Source organism: Pogona vitticeps, chromosome 3 (genome assembly GCF_051106095.1).
Source record: "Pogona vitticeps strain Pit_001003342236 chromosome 3, PviZW2.1, whole genome shotgun sequence".
NCBI lineage: Eukaryota > Metazoa > Chordata > Lepidosauria > Squamata > Agamidae > Pogona > Pogona vitticeps.
Window position 1 is genome coordinate 265,947,834 of NC_135785.1, and position 20,490 is coordinate 265,968,323.

At 54.8% G+C, this 20,490-nt stretch overlaps 1 protein-coding gene across 7 annotated transcripts; it reads right to left on the minus strand.

Moving 5' to 3' along the window:
* Window positions 1-5,629: 5,629 nt before the first annotated feature.
* Window positions 5,630-20,474, minus strand: ARFIP2 (ARF interacting protein 2). Of its 7 annotated transcripts, none has more exons than XM_072993304.2 (9): window positions 20,320-20,474; window positions 16,794-16,901; window positions 16,298-16,406; window positions 15,727-15,822; window positions 15,365-15,492; window positions 9,375-9,596; window positions 8,267-8,424; window positions 7,912-8,086; window positions 5,630-7,541 (listed from the first exon to the last, which is right to left on the minus strand). In XM_072993304.2, the coding sequence occupies exons 2-9, from the start codon at window positions 16,890-16,892 to the stop codon at window positions 7,386-7,388; spliced, it is 1,143 nt and encodes a 380-aa protein (XP_072849405.2). In that variant the 5' UTR covers window positions 16,893-16,901; window positions 20,320-20,474; the 3' UTR covers window positions 5,630-7,385. The 7 variants fall into 7 exon arrangements, with proteins under 7 accessions (XP_072849405.2, XP_072849404.2, XP_072849407.2 ...); XM_072993303.2 differs by having other exon boundaries at window positions 20,316-20,455; XM_072993306.2 differs by having other exon boundaries at window positions 20,312-20,451.
* Window positions 20,475-20,490: the final 16 nt, after the last annotated feature.

The following is a 20,490-nucleotide window of genomic DNA, read 5'->3' on the forward strand; positions in this document are numbered from 1 at the left end:
CAGTCGTGTTCGACTCTAGGGGGCGGTGCTCATTCCTGTTTCCAACCTGTAGAGCCAGCATGTGCCCGAAGACAATCTTCCGTGGTCATGTGGCCAGCGTGACTAGACACGGAGTGCCATGACCTTCCCACCTTTCACAGGTACCCACAGCTGGTGGGACCAGCTCCCCTTGGTGCACAACATAGTGTACAGGTTTGGTTACATGGCTGAGGGCAGCCCTAGTTTGGAGGAAATGATCCTTCTGAAGTTAAAAAAAAAAGAACAAGGGAAGAAGCTGAGGAAGAAGCGGCAGTTTGGAGAGAAGAACAAGGATGGGTTTGTGGTGACCAATTGATTCTCAAGGGCCACCTAGCAGTGGTTTTCCAATCCCTCCTTCTGGAAGTGCTCTAGGATCACTGGGCAGCTTGCCCAGGATTGCCCTCCTCTCCAGGAGACCCCACGGGCAATGGCGTTCTTGACCTCTGGCCCCCAAGGGTCACTCCTGTCCCACCAAGAGGTACCCACTCTAGCCTGGGGGGGGACACGATGTCCTCTTTTAGACTGAGGGCCACTCTTCCAGCAGAGGGTCTTTTTCTTGGGAGAGGGAGCAGGGGCAGAGATGCCCTTGCAACCCAGGAGCCACTGGGCTCTGGGCCATCAGCTACATGGCAATCATCCTTCCCTGCCACACGAGGGGGGGGGAGGTGCAGCAAGGAGGGCTCTGCCCTAGTTCCTGCCCTGACCGTGCCACACATGCTGAGCATTTTAACTAGAGATGGGCACAATTCAGAAAAAACATGATTTGTTTTGATTCCTGATTCATCAAGGACAAATCACAAATTTACGATCTTCTTCTGATGAATCAATTTTATTGTTTTAAATTTAAAACCCTATTTTAAAAAACACCCATAGCACCTACAGACATCAAATTTGCAGGGAAGCTTCCTGTGACTCTTCTCTACAAACCTTGCAAGTCTGGTGAAGATTGGGTTTCCCCAACCTAGTTGCTAAAGAGCACTTTCCTGGGGGACCCGCTTTGTGGGTGCATAACATGGTTCTCTGAAACCCAAGCTTCACCGAACGTGGAGGGATTGTAGAGTCAGCAGAAGCTTCTCTGTTCTTCTTTAGTGTCTCTAGGTGTCTAGGGGGAACTTTCCGGGGGGGGGGGCTATTTGTGGGTGTATAATTTCAGGAACACCTTCTAGAACTGACACCAAAAAAAGATGTTCTTCTCATTATAGGGGATTGGAATGCTAAGGTAGGGAGTGAAGAGATAAAAGGAACAACAGGGAAGTTTGGCCTTGGAGTTCAAAACGAAGCAGGGCAAAGGCTAATAGAGTTTTGGCAAGAGAACAAGCTGGTCATCACAAACACTCTCTTCCAGCAACACAAAAGGCGACTCTACACATGGAAATCACCAGATGGGCAATACTGAAATCAGATTGATTATGTTCTCTGCAGTCAAAGATGGAGAAGCTCAATACAGTCAGCAAAAACAAGACCTAGAGCTGATTGTGGCTCTGATCATCAGCTTCTCATAGCAAAATTGAAGCTTAAACTGAAGAAAGTAAGAAAAAGCACTGGGCTAGTCAGGTATAATCTAAACCACATCCCTTATGAATACACAGTGGAAGTGAAGAACAGATTTAAGGAACTAGATTTGGTGGACAGAGTGCCTGAAGAACTTTGGATAGAGGTTCGTAACATTGTACAGGAGGCAGCAACAAAATCCATCCCAAAGAAAAGGAAATGCAAGAAAGCAAAGTGGCTGTCCAATAGCAGAGAAGAGAAGGGAAACAAAATGCAAGGGAGATAGGGAAAGTTACAGAAAATTGAATGCAGACTTCCCAAGAATAGCAAGGAGAGACAAGAGGGCCTTCTTAAATGAACAATGTAAAGAAATAGAGGAAAATAACAGAAAAGGAAAAACCAGAGATCTGTTCAGGAAAATTGGAGATATTAGAGGAACATTTTGTGCAAAGATGAATATGAAAAAGGACAAAAATGGGAGGGACCTAACAGAAGCAGAAGACATCAAGAAGAGGTGGCAAGAATACACAGAGGAATTATACCAGAAAGATTTGGATATCCCAGACAACCCAGACAATGAAGTTGCTGACCTTGAACCAGACATCCTGGAGAGTGAAGTCAAGTGGGCCTCAGAAAGCCTGGCTAACAACAAGGCCAGTGGAGGTGATGGCATTCCAGTTGAACTATTTAAAATCTTGAAAGATGATGCTGTTAAGGTGCTACATTCAATATGCCAGCAAGTTTGGAAAACCCAACAGTGGCCAGAGGATTGGAAAAGATCAGTCTACATCCCAATCCCAAAGAAAGGCAGTGCCAAAGAATGCTCCAGCTACCGTACAATTGTACTCATTTCACACACTGGCAAGGTTATGGTTAAAATCCTACAAGGTAGGCTTCAGCCGTATGTGGACCGAGAACTCCCAGAAGTACAAGCTGGATTCCAAAGGGGCAGAGGAACTAGAGACCAAATTGCAAACATTTGCTGGATTATGGAGAAAGCCAGAGAGTTCCAGAAAAATATCTACTTCTGCTTCATTGACTATGCAAAAGCCTTTGACTGTGTGGACCACAGCAAACTATGGCAAGTCCTTAAAGAAATGGGCGTGCCTCACCACCTTATCCATCTCCTGAGAAACCTATATGTGGGACAGGAAGCAACAGTTAGAACTGGATATGGAACAACTGATTGGTTCAAAATTGGGAAAGGAGTACGACAAGGCTGTATATTGTCCCCCTGCTTATTCAACTTCTATGCAGAATACATCATACGAAAGGCTGGACTGGAGGAATCCCAAACTGGAATTAAGACTGCCAGAAGAAATATCAACAACCTCCGATATGCAGATGATACCACTCTGATGGCAGAAAGTGAGGAGGAATTAAGGAACCTTGTAATGAGGGTGAAAGAGGAGAGTGCAAAAAACGGTCTGAAGCTGAACATCAAAAAAACTAAGATCGTGGCCACTGGTCCCATCACCTCCTGGCAAATAGAAGGGGAAGATATGGAGGCAGTGACAGATTTTACTTTCTTGGGCTCCATGATCATTACAGATGGAAATTAAAAGATGCCTGCTTCTTGGGAGGAAAGCGATGGCAAATCTTGACAGCATCTTAAAAAGCAGAGACATCACCTTGCCAACAAAAGTCCGAATAGTCAAAGCTATGGTCTTTCCTGTCGTGATGTATGGAAGTGAGAGCTGGACCATAAAGAAAGCAGACCGCCGAAGAATTGATGCCTTTGAATTGTGGTGCTGGAGGAGACTCTTGAGAATCCCCTGGACTGCAAGGAGAACAAACCTATCCATTCTGAAGGAAATCAAGCTTGAGTGCTAACTGGAAGGACAGATCCTGAAGCTGAGGCTCCAGTACTTTGGCCATCTCATGAGAAGAGAAGACTCCCTGGAAAAGACCCTGATGTTGGGAAAGTGTGAAGGCAAGAGAAGGGGACGACAGAGGATGAGATGGTTGGACAGGGTCATCGACGCTACCAGAATGAATTTGACACAACTCCAGGAGGCAGTGGAAGATAGGAGGGCCTGGGGTGCTCTGGTCCATGAAGAGTTCGAAATGACTAAACAACGACGAATTACAGGAAGCATCCCTGAAACTTTGGGGTCTCTAGGTGTTGGGGGAGGCATTTTATAGCCTAACCAAAACAATCACTATAAATTCCTTGATTTGTATTTGTTGGGGGCATTGATTCGTATGAATACAAATGAATGAATTAGTGGTATTTTGAAGAAGTTTGTTGATACGTTTTGTAATTTGTGCCCATCTCTAATTTTAACATTTCTTAAGCGAAGGAAATGGTATTATATTGTAGAAGAAAATGCTAAATCCCAAATTATTATTGGGACATAATAAGCTATGATGTAATAATGTTACTGATTTGTGTATGCTGCTAGTTGGAAGTTCAAGTTATTGTTCAAAGTACTGGTGTTCATTCAGTCTAGTTTATTCTGTCCCCCCCCCCCCCTTAGGTGACACTTAGCCTGGTTGTAGAAGGCAGTGGAAGATAGGAGGGCCTGGTGTGCTCTGGTTCATGGGATCATGAAGAGTCGGACACGACTAAATGAACGAATGAGAAGGTATCCTTGGGAAGGGAGAAAAGGGCTGGCTTAGGGGTTCCTAATGGAGCCCTCAAGTCTCTAGAGCAATTGCCAAGCGCTCTGACCCAGGCACGCGAAGGGGACCCCTTTTGTCTTTGCAGCAACCACGATGGGCCAGGCAGGAACTATGTGGTCAGCCCAGGCCACACAGCCGGGTCACAAGAGTTTGTTGCAAGGAAGTCAGGAACAGGGAAGGCTTTAAGGGGGGGGGGTGTTTCTTAGAGGCAGAGCAGGCTGCCTCTTCCTTGTCAGAAAGAGATCTCCAGGCCCACCAGAGAAAGAACTCCAGCAGAGGATGAACAGAAGTAGGTTTTGCAGTGGAAGGTAGTTTTCTGTGGCAGATGCCACGAGGAAAGGCACACGTGGGTTGCATGTGAAGCCAGGCCTCCAGGAAGGAATCCTTCCCCAGCAAGATGTGGAGAAGGCCAGCAGAAGAGGCACAAGGCGGATGGGGTTGCGACTGGGAAGCCCTCCCAGATCCAGAGTTACTTCCCAGTTAAGTACAGGTATTGGGGGGGGGGGAATGCATCTCACGGCAGTAACAAAGGAGCGGCACTCTGCACCTCACAACAAGCTTTGAGATACCCTCAACCGTACCTCCCCCCAACACAGAGATGGTCTGACAGACACCCCGGACGTTGCCCTCAACCTCAGCAGGGCACAGTCAGGGGTGCTCACTTTGCCCAAGAATACACACAGAGCCGGCCAAGAGAACAGGGGAGTGGGATTTTTCACCCAGCACTCGCTCTGGCTCATCCTACCCGCATGCTGCAAGTTCACCAGGTCGTCCTGGCCCCTGAGCAACACATCCCCCAGAATGCCTCTCCCTTCCTCCTGAAAAGAGAAAGCACACCTATGGGATGCTCAGGGTCCTTAGGCAGAGCTGCCTCACTCTGCCTAAGGACAGGGTGGCCACCAACTACCAAAAGAGACGAGGGTACCCCAGGACACCCAGTGCGGGATGACTTGAAGGCAGAAATCGAAGCCAGCCTGAGCCTGCCTCCTCCAACCCCCCCCCCCGGGGCAAACCTGGCCATTCCACACATACCTGTCACCTCTTGGCAGGAAGCGTCTGAGCGGGTTGGACACACAAAGTCAAATCTGGACATGGCGGGGGGGGGAGGGTGACCCTCAAGAACTGCCCTGGAGTCTCACCACCCGCTCGCCTCCATCCCAGTGATCTTTTGGTGCCATAAAAGGCACAGGGCTGTCCGCTAGGAAGCAGCTGCCCCAGTCCTCGGTTTCCTCTGCTCTCCCTTTGCCCCCCCCCCGAGAGAGACACCATCCTGCTCTGCTGAAGCCTGCCTTCCCCGTGGCCCACTCACTCCCTGCCTGCTCTGCCCCCCCCCAGGCTCCCTGGGCCAAGTGTGGCGCAGCCCCCCCCCAACCTACCTCCCCAGGCCCAGCTGCCTTTGGGGCCCACGGAACAGAGTCTCAGCACAAGGGTTGGGGCCCCAACCCTTCCGGAAAAGGGCACTGGAGGGACCCCACAGAACAGCCTTCCTTCAGGATTAGAAACAAGTGGACGTTTATTCCATCACAATCCTTTTGATTGTCTGTACGGTCGCCACATCCCAGATCCCACTGTCCAGTTCCTTATTAAAAGTCATGCTCCATTTATTGAAACTGCACTCCACAGGGGAGGGGAGGGGAGGGGAGTCAGGTCGGGGGGGGCAGAGGATGAGGAGAGGGAGGGATGGTAAGAGAGGACCTCCTTGGCTTATCTGCAGGCGGGAGCCCCGGAAAACCGACAGCTGCGGAGAAGAACCCGAGTCCCTGCCCTGCTTCCGGCACAGAAGCCGAAAAGGAGACCAGGCTGGTGTGTGTGTGTGTGTGCGTGCGTGCAGAGGATGAGCAGAAGCTTCTGCACAACTCACCTGAGTCACTCCCAGCCCCCAAAGCAACCTCCCCCAACCGACTGAGCAACCCCCCCCACTTGCTTCCTTGCAGCCCAAGGGGGCAGCAGGAGGTGGCTTTGTGCACGGAAGCAAGGAGCTCCTGGCCAGAGAGGCAGCCCCCCCTCCTGCACCCCGTGACCTGGGCTCACCTTCTTCTCTCGGCCCCCGCTCACCCGGCTCCAGCAGCCCCCCTCCCCCTCTGGCCACCAGGCCGAGACCCCTTGCACCCCGTTCTTCGCCATCACGGCTGTGGCTCCTCGCTTTCTGCAAAGCCCACAGGCATGCCTGTGAATCCCCAGGAGGGGCAACGTGCAACGGGCCACTCCCCACTCCTGGGGGGAGAAGCCAGGCAGCTGCAAGGCAGGCGCCCTCCGCGCCCCCCATGGCATGCAGCAGGACCAGCGGCAAGGGGCCTCACACAGAGGTATGGGGGCACCGGCCCCTTCAGTCCCCACAGCAGGCCCACGGCTGGCATCAGGTTGTACCGTTTATTTGGCAATCTTGACACACAGGGGAGAGCCCTCGTCCTTTGCCCGGGGGCCTGACAGGCTGCAGCCCTCATCACACACAGCCTCCACTCCAGAACACAACACAGGGACACTGGCCGTGATACAGACGCACACGCACGCACACGCCCAACTCCACCCCTCCCCTCCCCTCCTGTTTGGTCCCTGGCCCCAGCAGCTCCAGGGGGCAAGGCCAGCCTCCCTCGCTTCACCCTGTCCCCCTCCCCACAGCAGCACATCAAGTGTCCCCTCCCCCAGCCCCCCCCCCATAGCCACCACCCTTCAACAGCCCTGGGAGGAGCAGGGGGGGGAAAGGTCAGCAGCAAGGGGGAGGCGGGAGGATGAGCCGCCCCCCCCATCCCCATCCCAGGGACATTCAGCCAAAGGAAGGCAGGAAGGAAGAAGCCGGTTCCCAGACCAGAGGCTTTGGTCACTGGAGAAACGAAGCAGCTCCCTCCCCACCGAGAAAGGAAATGTCAGTAACTCTTTCACTGGGGCGGGGGAAGCATGTGCCTTGCCCTCCCCCCGCCCCGCTGGAGTGTACAAAAGTGCACAGGGGGGTGTCCACACTGGCCTTTGGGCAGGGAAGAGGATTAGGGTCAGGCAACGTGGCCTCCAGCCAGCCCAGGGGGGGCGGGGGGGAAGGAGGAAGAAGGTATCGGGGATCGGGAGGGGCGGGCCCTAAATCAGCCTTCCAAACAGGAGGGAGCAAGAACCCCGTGGCCTGCCCATGAACCTCTCCAGCAGTGCCAGGGCATGGAAGGGGGGGCACCGGCCAAGAGTGGGCCACCCCACACCCCCATCCCGCCACCCCAGTCAGAGTCCTGGTCCATGAAGGGAAGGAGCCTGGCGGGGGGGGGGATTCACGGCTCCTCCAGCCACGAGGGCTTCCCGGCTCCTGGGCTCTTCAGCTTGATGTTGAACTGCTTCAGCGTCTGCTCCAGCTGCTGCTGGTTGCCCGCAAAGTAGGCCGAGATGGCGTTGTGGAAGAGCAGCAGCTGCTTCTGCATCACCTTCACCTGCAGGGTGGGAAGGGAAGGGAAGGGAACGAGAGGGAAGGGGGTCAGCCGCTGGCGCCCCCCATCACCATTGCAGGGCACCCGCCGCCCTCCCCAGGGGAGGCACTGACCACTGCCCCACGGCAGCCCCTTCTCCCGCCACGACGTCCTCTCTTCCAGCGGGAAGGCAGCTGGGTGTGTGATCTGCGGATGCCCCCCTCCTGCCCTCGACACCCCCCCCCCCCCATTCAAAGAACAAGCCTTGATGTGAAGATGAGGGAGCCAGACCCTGCCTTGTTCAGAGAGAGAGAGAGAGAGAGAGAGAGAGAGGCAGCCACCCTGCTCTCCCCAGCTCACGCCTGCACAACGGGGAGGAGGGAGAGCAGCTGACCTTGTTTTCCTCCAGGAACTTGAGCTTGACCGCCACGTCTGCCCGCAGCTTCTCATACTTGGCACGATGGGCCTGGAAATGGGCCTGGGCGGCATCCAAGCGGCAGAGGGTGCTGGCGTCCCGGGGGCCCAGGTTCAGCTCCTCCAGGTCTGTGCGGTAGGCGTCGTACTCCAGCCTGTGGGAGGGAGAGGGGTTGGGTGGTGTTTTTTTCGGGGGGGGGGCAGCCTGGGGCCTGGGCTTCCTCCCCAACCCTTCTCGCGGAGAGGGACGGGCCGCCCCAGCCGGCAGCCTTCCTTCCGGCTCCCTTCCCCTCAGGCAGGCCAAGAGGCAACGAGGGGCCCGGCGCTTCCCCCACCTGGCCGTCTCGTACTGCTTGACCGTCATGAGGGTGTCCTCCATGGTTTTGTTGACCAGCGTGTTGATGCTGGAGACGAAGAAGTTGACGGCCCCAAGGAGGGTCTCCCCGTTCTTGCACAGCAGCTTCTGCGTCTCGGCATTGTACCCAAACTCTTCCTGGGGGCGGAGGGGGAGAGGGGATTGGGACGTGCTCAGAGGAAGCTAAGCCCCCCCCCCGCCCCCGCGAGCCAGCTCCATACGCAGCTTTTCTGCACCCGGGAAACCCTCAGGCCTCTGAAGAATGGCCCTCACCCTCCCTCTGAGCCTGGGAAGTCCCAGGAAGTCAGGAAGAAAAGGAAAAGCTTCCTCCAAACCCATTAAAACCTATGCCACCTTTTTAGATGTTTTTTGGTTGATGGCCACCGGACGGACGGCCAGGGATGGTTTTAAAGGGCAGATTCCCTCCACTACTAGCAGGGGACTGGACTCAACGACCCTTGGGGTTCTGAGATTCTGTGAAGCTCCCTCTGCAACCGCTGGCTGGACGGCAGAGCCCCGCCTGTCCCGTTCCAGCCTGGCTTTTCTCTTTCTTTTTTCTTGCAGTCCTGGGTGACCACCTGGGAGAAGTGCCCTACAAGGACGGTGGCACGGGCAACTGGCTGGACTGGCCGCAGGGCTAGCCCCCCCCCACACAAGGGGCGGGTTGGCTTGCCTTTCCAAAGCATCCTGGCCAGCCTGCCCTTCTCAGCCACAGGGGGCTTTTGCTCTCCCCCCCCCACTGCCCAGAGGCAGCTGCCTTCTCCCACTCCCACCCTTGTAGGGTGCCCTCCTTCTCCCACTGCTGTCCCCCCCCCCGTCTAGAACCCCTGCCTGGTGGCTCTTCAAAAGCCCTCCCCTGCGCTTGGCACCGGTTGGCAGAGCCCTCCTCCCCAGCAGGGACCAAGCTAATGAGCCTCTAAGTGATTTTGGGGGGGGAGGGGGTGCTGCTTCAGCCTGTACTTCCTCCCTCTCGTCCCCCCCCCTACAGACACACACACACAGACACACACCAAGGTCCCTCCTGGAGGTTTGTTTGCAGGCCAGGTCTGCCCACGGGGGGGGGGCGAGGGAGGGAGGGGGTCACCGACCTGGAGCTCTGGGGACTTCTGGCTGAGGTCGGAGAAAGCGTCGGCCAGGGCGTGCTGCGTCTGGACCAGGCTGTAGAAGTGGTTAGTGAGGGCCCGTGCCAGGCTCAGGACGCTCTCGTACTTCCGCTTCGTCTCCCGCAGGAGCTCGATCTGCGTCTCCAACTCCAGGTCGACCGTCCGTGAGCCCCGACCGAAGCGCTCCGAGAGCAGCTGCTTTGTGCACTGTGAAGCAGGGCGGGGGGAGGGGGGGAGCGATACCGAAAACAGAGAGAGAGAGAGAGAGGCTTATCTTGCATCTTCAGGGAACAGGACAGGGCGATTCGTCTGAACAGGCAGGAAAACAGGCTAGCCAGGAAAGCTGCTAGCCGTTGCCAGAGCAGAGCAGCACGAGAGTCCCTGGGAGCCTGTGGAAAGGGTGTGTGCGCAATGCAGGTGGAAGAGACTCAGAGGTGGCCAGAGCTAGCAAGATCCTCGAGGGTCACGCATCTGGCCCCTGGCCACCCAAGCCCAAAATCCCTACCTAGAGCGTTGACTTGACTTTGGAGGAATCCACCAACCTATGAGGGACGCCACCCCCACCACTGTCAAAACGGCTCCCCTGGTCAGAAAGCGTTCCTAATGTGGAGTCAAAATCGGCTTCCCTGTAACTTAACTCCATTCATTTGGGGCCCTATCCTCTGGAGCTCCAGAAAACAGGCTCGTCCCATCTTCCACGTGACAGTCCTCCAAATATTTGCAGATGCAAAGACGGCTATCCTATCGCCTCTCCTTCATAAAGGCCTATGAAGAGAAGATGAAGACTGAACACGCCCAACTCCCTCGAGCTCTTCTCCTGAAGGCCAGGCTTTTCAACCCTCCCGGCTACCCTCTGCTGGCAGCTGTGCCAGCTTCTCAATGTCCTTCTCAAAACTGTAGGAGACAAGAACGTAGAAGAACAAGAAGACACAGAGAGAGGCACAATGAGCAAAAAAGCTGGCCGTGTCTCTGATGCAACAGAATTCCATCCTGATTGGTCCCCTGCGCGCAAGGATCCTCTGCCAGTGGAAGGAGGACAGGAGCCCCGGTCCCTCCCCACCAACAGGGGCACCAAGCTGCTGAACAGGAGAGACAACACTGGGGGCAGAGTGGAAAGGATGCATCAGACATTTGGGGGTGGGGGTGGGGGCGGTACAGGGACCTACCCACACAGGGGAATGGACAAGTGAAGGGTCCCCCCACACCACTCTACAGAGTATAGGAAACAAAGATGAACTTAAGCTCTTATCACGAGGAGGGGGTGAGGACCACAAAACAGAAATTACAGCATGACCACCTTATCACTGGGATCAGTGGTCAAAATGACCAGATAGGCAGAGTATAAATAAAATAAATAAAAATAAATAAATAATAAAAGTATCCGTGGTTTGAAAATGTTAAAAATATTGAACGAAAAAAATCCAGGAAAAAAAACTATATTCACATATATTCTCAAAGGCTTTCACAGCCAGGATCCAAGGGTTGTTGTAGGTTTTCCGGGCTGTTTGGCCATGTTCTGGAGGTTTTTCTTTCAAATGTTTCACCAGTCTTTGTGATCGGCATCTTCAGAGAACAGGAGTTAGAACTGTGTCTGAGTTCTGGTGCAGCTATTTGTAGCTGTGGGATCAGCTTTTTGTCCTTTTCAGGAGATTGGGTGATCAGGTGTTTTTTGTTATGGGTGCATTGTTGTGATAAGAGGGTGATGATCTGTCACTGTAATTGATGGGTGCCATTAGCTAGTCTTTTGTGTGCAGTGATCACCAGTCCTTGTGGCTGAGCAGAGTTCGCTGATCTCGACAAAAACTCAACTATCCCACACACTACACCAGAACACAGAGTTCTAACTCCTGTCCTCTGGCAATGCCGGCCACAGAGACTGGCGAAATGTTAGGTAGAAAAACCTGAAATCTGAAATAACTGGATTGAATATTCAAATGTCTCCGTTAGCTGCTTTATTGAACGTGATTAAGAAGGATCAATTGTTGAAAGAAAATAAGGATTTAATAGTAATAATGTTTATGGCTGCATGATTAATTTTCGCAAGAAACTGGAGAAACGATAATCAATTTAGTTTAGAGGAATGGTATAGAGAATTATGGGAAATGGCAATTAATGATAAACTGACATGTGAGATGAAAATAAGAAGAGGCCAATTGAAAAATAATGATTTTAAGAAAACATGGAATGTATTTTTGGAATATGTATTTCGGAGAGGGAAGGGGTATACACTGAGGGAAGAAACAACGAAATTTTGGAGAGAAAATGGATTGAATGAAGGTTAATGCTAGTCCTGAAGGTGATGGGGGCACTTATGAAACTGTATCTTATTGTTTTGTATTTTTAATTGTTTTTTTATAGTACTTTGTGTGGTAGTAGGTTTAAGTTGTATTAATAATAATTAAAAAAGAAAAAACCTCCAGAACATGGCCAAACAGCCCGAAAAACCTACAACCACCATATTTTCACATGTATTACCAAAACTAGCCACTAGAGAGAACCAGAGACCATGCTATAAATATTTGTTAGTGAAGAATGCCTAGCACCACGATGCCGAACCTATGGCACGCATGCCACAGCTGGCACGCAGAGCTCTTTCTGCGGGCACATGAGCCATAAGCCGGCAGATCGCTACTCCCCCCCCCAGCCAAACCTGCAGAGGCAGCTGCAGCCACAGTGCTAGAGCTTCAACAGGCAGTGGGCCAGGATCCAGAGCAGCTGGCACTGGCAGCGGATCCAGAGTGGGGTCTTGTGGCACCTCCGTGCCTGGGATTCCCCCTTCCGCCGCCACTTCCAGTTTTGCTGCCACTGCGGCCCACCGCCCGCTTCCCCCCCCCCCCCCCAGTTTGGGCACTCAGGCCCAAAAAGGCTCTGCTGTCCCTGGCCTAGGATGATCTCTGTCCCTTCCAGTGGCCAGTTCTGGTACTGCATGTGAAAAATAATGTTTCCCTGTTTTTTCCCCCCTTTTACCATGCTACACAGAGAGAGAGAGAGAGAGAGAGATTATTATCCATAGTTTTCGGTATCCACAGGGAAGGTTGGAATCAATTCCCAGCAGATATGGAGGCCCTACAGTACTGAAGCCAGGTGGGATATACGCATGACCAGAGTATCGAGAATAAGAACCATAACTTTTTCAAAAGAAGAGGCTAAAAAGGAAAGGAAGTATTGCATTATATAGAAAGGATGGGTACAACTGTCAGCCACCTCTGGGACGCACACTCAACATGTGGTGAGATAATCTCATCATGTGTGGCAGAGAGGCTAATGCCAACTTTATCAGGAGGCCAGGCTCTGGTTAGGAGGCTGGTTTTTCCCGGCAGGGTCCCTCAAGGTCACAAGTGAAGCCCCTGAGGCATCCGCCCTCCTCAGGAATAATGGACACCTCTGCAGAAGAAAACAGATAGTCCCAATAGCGACGAGGGGCAGAGAAACTTCCGGAGGGAATCTGTTGGGCCGCAGCGGTAGCAGAATATGGCCCTCCTGGAGGATCTTTCACAGACAACGACACTCACAGCCCCATCAACCTTAAATCCCCAAATTTCAAAAAGGGGAAGGAACAGGATTCTGGCAACTACCGACTGGCCAGCTGGACACTGACCGCAGGAAAGGTTCTAGAACTTATCAAACACTCCGTCTGGGAGGACTTGTGGGGGGGGAAGAATCTGGTTTCTGAGCCCCGGCATACAGTAGGTTTCTCAAAAACCAGTCATGCAGGCTAACCTTTTTCTTTTCTTTTCTTTTAAGAAGCAGTAGTCTGGTAGATGAATTGAATACTATGGGTAGAGTATAGCTTGATTTCATTGAGCTCTTAAGCAAAGTCTCTCACAATATTCTTGTGGCTGAGCTGGTGAAAGGATAGTGTGAGGCGGGCAGGCCGTACTGATCAAGACTCTTAGTCCACCAGCAGTTCCTCATCATCCTGGGAAGAAGGGACAAGCAGGGTTCCACGAGGTTCCGTCCTACCGTGTTTCCCCAAAAATAAGACAAGGTCTTACATTAATTTTTGCTTAGGGCTTATTTTCAGGGGATGTTTTTTTTCCATGTACAACAATCGACATTTATTCAGATACAGTCCTGTCCTCTTCTTCTGGTTGCTGCAAAAAGGTGGAGGGCGGGGTTTCACTTAACTAGGGCTTATTTTCGGGCTTATATATTACGAGCATCCTGAAAATTCATACTACAGATTATTTTCAGGGGAAACAGGGTATGCCCACTATCCTACGCCCACTGCCCAAAAAAGGGTGGTCGCCAAGGGCACCTCCTCACCCTCTGCTCAATTCACACCCATGTTGTGTTCAGACCGAAAGAAGCAGCAGCCTCCCTCTGCTCTGCTTTGGTCAGACGTCACTTATAACGCTGGGCCCAGTTCTGGGCACCAGAGTGCAGGAAAGGTCCCAACGGACTGGAAGAAAAGTTCAAAGGAGAACGACCAGGGTTACAGAAAATCGGGAAAACATGCGCACTCTGAGGAGCAACAGAGAGAGCTGGGTATCCTTCTCTCGGGAGAGGAAAAGACCAAGAGGCCAGCGCGATGGCCACCTTCACATAATTACAGGTCGCCATGCAGAAAAGGGGTGGGGAGGCTAGCTTGTTTTCTGCAGATCCTGAGGGCAGGACCGAAAGCCAGGGATTCAAACAAAGAAGAAAGGTTAGTTAGGCATCCTTCAGTCTCGAAAGACTATGGTAACGTGCTCTGTATGGAGGACGGAGAACAGCGTCTAGTGTGGCTGAGGCGGCCAATTCGAGAGTGACAATCCCTTCCACACTGAAGACAAATCCAATCTGTCCCCTGTCCAGCTCCCTGGTTTTGCTGCTTTTGTGACTTCCTCTTTGCCTCAGCTTGCTGGGCAAGGGTCTCTTCAAATTGGGAGAGGCCGTGATGCAGTGCCTGCCTCCAGAAGAAAGGAGATGTTGCCTTAGTGGGAGGAAGAATTTTCTCTTTCAAAGGTGGACTTTCATTTATCAGATGTTTTCAAACACAGGTTAGAGGGATATTTGTCTGGGAATGTCTCACTCATAGATTTCCTGCTTCTGCAATAGCTTTCACTCAGTTCCCTTTGGTGATCCCTTCCAGCCTGGCAGTTTCTTAATATATTTACTTATGCCGTGCTCTATACCAGAGCGCATTCCAATACGATTCCATGAAAGGTAGGGAACAGAAGTGCCAACGAACCATTTTGAAACAATATCCCATCTGGAAGAAGGTCAAGGGTGTCTTTGGACACACAAAAAGGAGATGGCTGTCAGGCTGGCTCAGAAAGGCAAGTCTGTGGCTCATCATGGACCAAAAGAAGGCTAATTGCTTTAGAGAGGGAACAAAGGAGTCGACAGTGGATGTCCGAGCCAGCGGAGCCTACTGGCAACGCCCTGAGAGCTCTTTTAATGACTTAGCATGATTTACATAGTATATGGTGAGAGAGACAGATAGGATGCTAGTTGCCTAATTGTAACCAGAATTGGCTAAAATAACCCTTTGATCTTATGCTCTACCTCTAAGCGAAAGGACAGAAGGAGGGGTTGCCCAGCCTGGTGGCAGCTGCTGCTTCCTGCCATTAGTGAATGCAGCTACAACCTTGAAGTAGAAGTTTCCCACACAAGTCATCACCGCCTCCCCTTGAAAATGCTCTTTGTTGCATCCAGAGAGGCAGGAGCAGCCCTTCAGGAAGGCCAGGTGCCCTCCCTTGGGGCCAAGAAGGCTTCCAAGGCAGCCCTGCACCTGCCAGGCAGGGTGCCCGCTGATTCTGCTGGAGGGGGAGCTGGGGCTGATGGGAGGGGAGGGAAAGGATGCCAAAGACATCGAGCTCTCTGGCAGCGGCAAAGACAGAGCCATTAACACCTCTGGAGAAACACACACATGCACACACACCCAAGTGAGAGGACCATTCACTCCCATCACCCGCCCCAAAGGCAGTCTCGCGCGCCCCCCTCCTGCTTTGGGAAGGAAGTCCCCACTCCTTCCATCCTTCCTGGCTCACCTTGTATGTGTTGATACCCCACTTCTTGACAATGTCCAACTTCTCCACCGCAACCCCCCGTGTGGCGGCTGCTGCCGCTGCCGCCTCCTCCCCCGTCATGGGGGGGTGGGGTTGGTGCAAATTGGAACCTGCAAGTAGCAAGACAAAGAGGGCCCCTCACCAAGGAGAATAACCACCACCACCACCCGACACACAAACGTGTCTTGTGTGGCGAGAAGTGCTGATGGAAGAGGAGGAGACAGGAAGATGGAACCAGAGAGGGATCCCTTGGTCATCCTCAACCCCCTCTCCTTCCCCCCCCCCCGGGATCCCAGCGAACTCCTTTTCACCCCCTGGTCAGGACGGGTATCCGATGGCCATACCTGAGGCCGCATCCCCCTGGCTAGCTATCCTGCTGGCGGCTGATGGACTGGGGGAAATGAGTGGTCTTTGGGGCGGGTGAGATGGAGTGAGAGAGCCTGAAATGGAGGAGGCAGGACAGGATGGGATGGACCGGGGTGGGGGTAGGGGTGAGGGTGGGGAGCACAGAGGGATGCAGAAGAACATGAGGGAGGAGTCAATGAGCCATGATGGGCACAGACAAGCAGACACAAAAGCAGCAAGTGGCCGAATGACCCAAAGTGGGAACCAGCAAGAGTGTGGCCCCACCAGGGGCCTGGAGACGGCCTCCCCTCCCTCTTCGGCGGTGGGGAGGGGGAGAATGTCGGGGCCAAGGCCGAGAGGCACTCCAACGCTGTGCCTTCCCCATCCTGCAGGGGAGAGGCAGGCAGAGAGTGGGCTTCCAAAGCACAAGGCCATGCTGAGGGCCACCTGGCACGGGGAAGGAGGGATCCGGGCCAGAACTGTGCCTAGGCAGTTGGGGAATCAATCCGGCAGCTGATCGAGACCAGGCTTTGCTCCACAGAAGCCGTTGGAAGCACTTAGGAAGCTGACCTTTGATGGCGCTGGTGGGTATGATGCCCTCGGCGGTGCCCCCGTAGCCTCCAGACACAATGCTGGTCTCATTCAGGTTGGGCCCCGACACCATCACCTGCTGCAGGTCCTGGAGAGGCAGAAGGGGGAGCAACGGCATTGGTGAACAGCCCTTGCCCTCTCAGAGCTTCTGAAGGGAACAAAGCCTCTTCTTCCCCCCCCCCCCCCGGTCCGACCTGAGATTTCCCACGGATCCTGGCCCACCACCTCATGCCTCCACCCCACCCCCCAGCCTGTCAAAGCCAGGGAAAAGCCCCACATGTTCTGGCAGCTGGATGGCCGGCAGGTCTCTTGGACATGGGGCCACTCCCCAGCCCGCCTCAGAGCAGCGCCGGTCCATTTCTGTCCAGCACATGCGGCAGCTCCTGCAAAGACAACTGCCCACGACAGGCCAAGGCCAAGACAGGAAGGACCTGGCCCTGGGGGAGCCGATCCCCGGTCCCTCTGCCCTGCCTACCTGCTCCAAATCATCCTCTTCTGTGAGGCGCCGGGAGTCTCCATTGCCATGGATGGGTATCTCCATGGTGGCTGCCTTGCTCATCAGCCCGTCTGTCATGCTCAGGATCTGCAGGAGAGGGAGAGAGTAATGGAGGCTGCTCTGCAGCCAGGACTGGCCTCGGCCTCATCACTCCCAAGGTCATGCCCTGACTATACCTCTTAGACTATTGAGAGGAAACTGAGAGAGGAGGCAAGAGGTTGCAGGCAGGATGATGCTCCTTCCCTTACCAGACAGATCTCTCTCTCTCTCTCTCACTCTCTCTCTCCTGCATCCCAAGGAGTCCCCACAGAGGCTCCTACTCTGTGGCAAAGCCATGCCACAAAGAAGCTCACTGGGGCTGCCAGAGAAGGCAGACAGGAGAAGGCGAGCCCTAGAGGGAAGCCCCTCTTGTTTGCGCTGCAGAAGAATCACAAAACCAGACAGCTGCAGAGGTGCAAGGGCAGGAAGCTGCTGCGCTTCCGCTCACCGGGCACAAACTTAGGGCAAGGATTCACTTGTGACACCCATGGGGAAAAAAACCGATTGTTTCTTGTTCCAGAAAATCCACTCAACAGAAAGAAGAACGGACTCTACTCCTGAACAGAGAAGCCCCTCTGACGGGCTTCCACACGTGCAAGTGAGCGGAAGGCCACTCCAGAGCGTCCACAGGCCACTGGAGAGGAAGGCGAGCCACCAACTATCTCGACAAAGTACACAACGGGGAAAAGAGCTGAGGGCAGCCACCCACAAGGGGTCACCTGCCACCTTGACGCGCAACCTCTCTGCATTCTGCCCAAGGTCCTCCTGCTCTGGCAAGAACCCTGAGCCATGCCACTCATTATTTCTAGAAAGGGTTGCGCTCCAGCGCTCCGACAGCTCCGGCTCATCGTCTGGAAGTGTTCCTTGACTCTGCACTGCCAGTACATTCTTAGGTGGCAGAAATGATGAGGGGTGCCTTTGCACAGGTCTGCTGAGTGTGTCAGCTATAACTTGTTCTGAGCTGACCTAACTGAGCAACAGCTATCCATGCCTTTATTTACACATCACTCCTTGATTACTGCAATATGCTTTACAAAGGGCTTCCCTTGAAGAGAGTCTGGACTCTTCAATTGGCATCACACATGATAGCTATCCTGCTAACTGATGCACAGTATCGTAATCATCTAAGCCGCCTAGAGTGGTCACAATTGACTAGATAGGCGGGGTATAAATGAAATAAATAAATAAATAAATATAATCCCGATAAGGGGAGAAAAACAATTGCTGTGGGTGCATGGAGGAGGAGGCCTGCGCGGAGGGGGACAGAGTCCCCCGCGTACACCTTAGAGGGAACCCTGATGGACAGGCAGGGTACAAATGTAATAAATAAATGTATCCTTCCACCCGGATGATGAAGACGATACCCATTCTTTGAGTCTCTCAATATCACATCTCGTTTCCAGCCTAAACATAAGCAGCTCCATAAGCTTCATAAGGGTCTGATTTTCAGAGCCTTCACCGTTCTGGTCACCTCTCCTTGAGAAGCTTTTTAGCTTCTAGAAATCCTTTTAAAACTGTGATGCCCAGAACAGGGTGTAGGATCAAATCAGGACAGGGTGCTGCTATTACCTCCTTTGATCTGGACACTACACTTCACGGGTGGGCTTAGGGACACACAGTCCTCATGCCTGCACCTGAAGTACAGGAGGGGAGTGCAGTGGCTGAGATAATAGCGTTGGTGGACCAAACACAGCAACCAAGGGCACCGGAAATCCTGAAACATGTAGGCCAGCAAGCAGAACACTTCGGGTCCTGCTGTGATCCGGCCAGATGAAAGGGCCACCGATTTCTCTGCCCTTCCCTGCAATGGCAGAAGTCGGGCAGCATCCCAATGCCACTCCAACCTGGAGTTGGCCAGAAACCCGCTAACTACCCTTGCCGCCCCCCCCCCCCCACACACACGTGTCTCCAGGATGATGAAATACTTCTGCCTGACCAGGAGGCTCCACCTGGCAACCAGTTCAAGGAAGAGGAGGAGGAGTTGGGTCTGAGAGGCAGAGAAGAAGAGGTAGCCCCACTGCCGTCACCCCCACCCCTGGTGCCAGGCCATCCCAGGGGAAACCTCCCCTGCCCACCCCCACCCCCTCTGAGGGTTAGGGCTATCCCTGCCTAAAGCCCCCCTTGACAGATGGCCGCCACTGCCTCCTCCTCCTCCTCCACGTTGGGTCCAAACACCTCCAAGGCCAGGAGGTCCGTCCTCCGAGGAGGAGGAGGAGGAGGAGGCAGCCCCTTCCACGGCCAAGCAGCTCCTACCAGGAGAAGGGAGCCCTTTCTCAAGCTCTCCACGACTTGCCTCCACGACTTGGGCTGCTGGAAACCAACTCTCCCCCCCCCCCCGGGGGCTGCCTTTCCCTCTGCCTTCTCCGCAGGGCCAGTGGGTCAAATACCAACCCAGACCAAAAGCCCCCCCCTGCCCCCCCACACACCCTGCCCCCCCCCGCCTGCCCGGGAGACCCTTTCACAGATCTCCAAAGAACTGCCGTGGAGGAAAGGGTTGGCAGCAGGAGATCCAGAAGAGAGGCAGGCCGGTGGGGGGGGGGCGAAGGGGCTTCTCTTCGCAGATGCCCTCCAGCAGCAGCAGCAGCAGCAGCACAACGTTTCCGCCCTCCGCACTCCGTGGGGGAGCCAAAGACAAAATGAAAAGCAAAGGCCGAGCAAGGGCGGCCCTCTCCTCGGGTCTTTCGGTCCAGGAAAGCTCCCACGGAAACCCAGCCGCGCGGCCTTTTCCTCTCCCAGGTTTCCTCGGCCTCGGACCGGAGCCCTCTGGGCTGCCTGCGAGCCAGTGGTGGCCTTAAACCGGCGCTCGGCCCCCTTGTTCTCCCGGCCTCGCTCCCTGGCTCGCTCGCTCCCCCCCCCCCCCGGCGGGTCTCTTGGAGGGGCGACCGCCGCCCGGACCCTCCTCCTCCTCGCCCTCCTCGTCCAAGCTCGCGGAGGGGGGGGCTTCTCGGAGGGGGCTTCTCCCTCTCCACCCACCCCCCGCCCGGCTCGGCGCCCCACCCCCCCGCTGGCGCCCACCTGTTCCCCGACGGAGACCCTCTCGGAGCCCCGCCGGCCCGCTCGCCCGCCTGCCCGCCCTTCGTCTCCCGCCGGCTCGGCCCCACCACCGAGGCCACCTCGCCCGAAGCTCCCGCGCGGCGACCGGGGCGGGGCGGGGGCCGCCTCCGGCAGGAGGGAGGCCACGTCGGCTCCTGCCGCTCGGCCTTCCCCCGGGAGGGAGTCGCGCCCAGGGAGCCCCGGAAGGAGGGAAGGAGGGAAGGAGGGAGGGAGGCAGCCCCCGCTGGCCGGGCGCCCGGGGCCACGTCTGCACCCGCCTCGGCCCCGGAGGAGGAGGAGGAGGAGGGGGCGGCCTTCGCCAGAGCCTTCCCCGCCGCACTCGGACCCCGACCCACTCACCCCCCAGGGTGGACCGACCCACCCGGCCCTCCCCGCGCTCCCCGCCCGCCCGCCCGCCCGCCTGCCTGCCTGCCTGCGGGGCCGGTCCCGGAGGCGCCTGGCGACGGATCCGCGTTGGGCCCCGGGACAGGCCGGAAGCGACGTCACGGGCCTGGCGCCCAGGGTCGTCGTCGTCGTCGGCCGTGGTCGTGGGGGGGGGGGCGCCGGGGCGGAAGTGGCGTCACTCGGCGGGCGGGAGCGACCG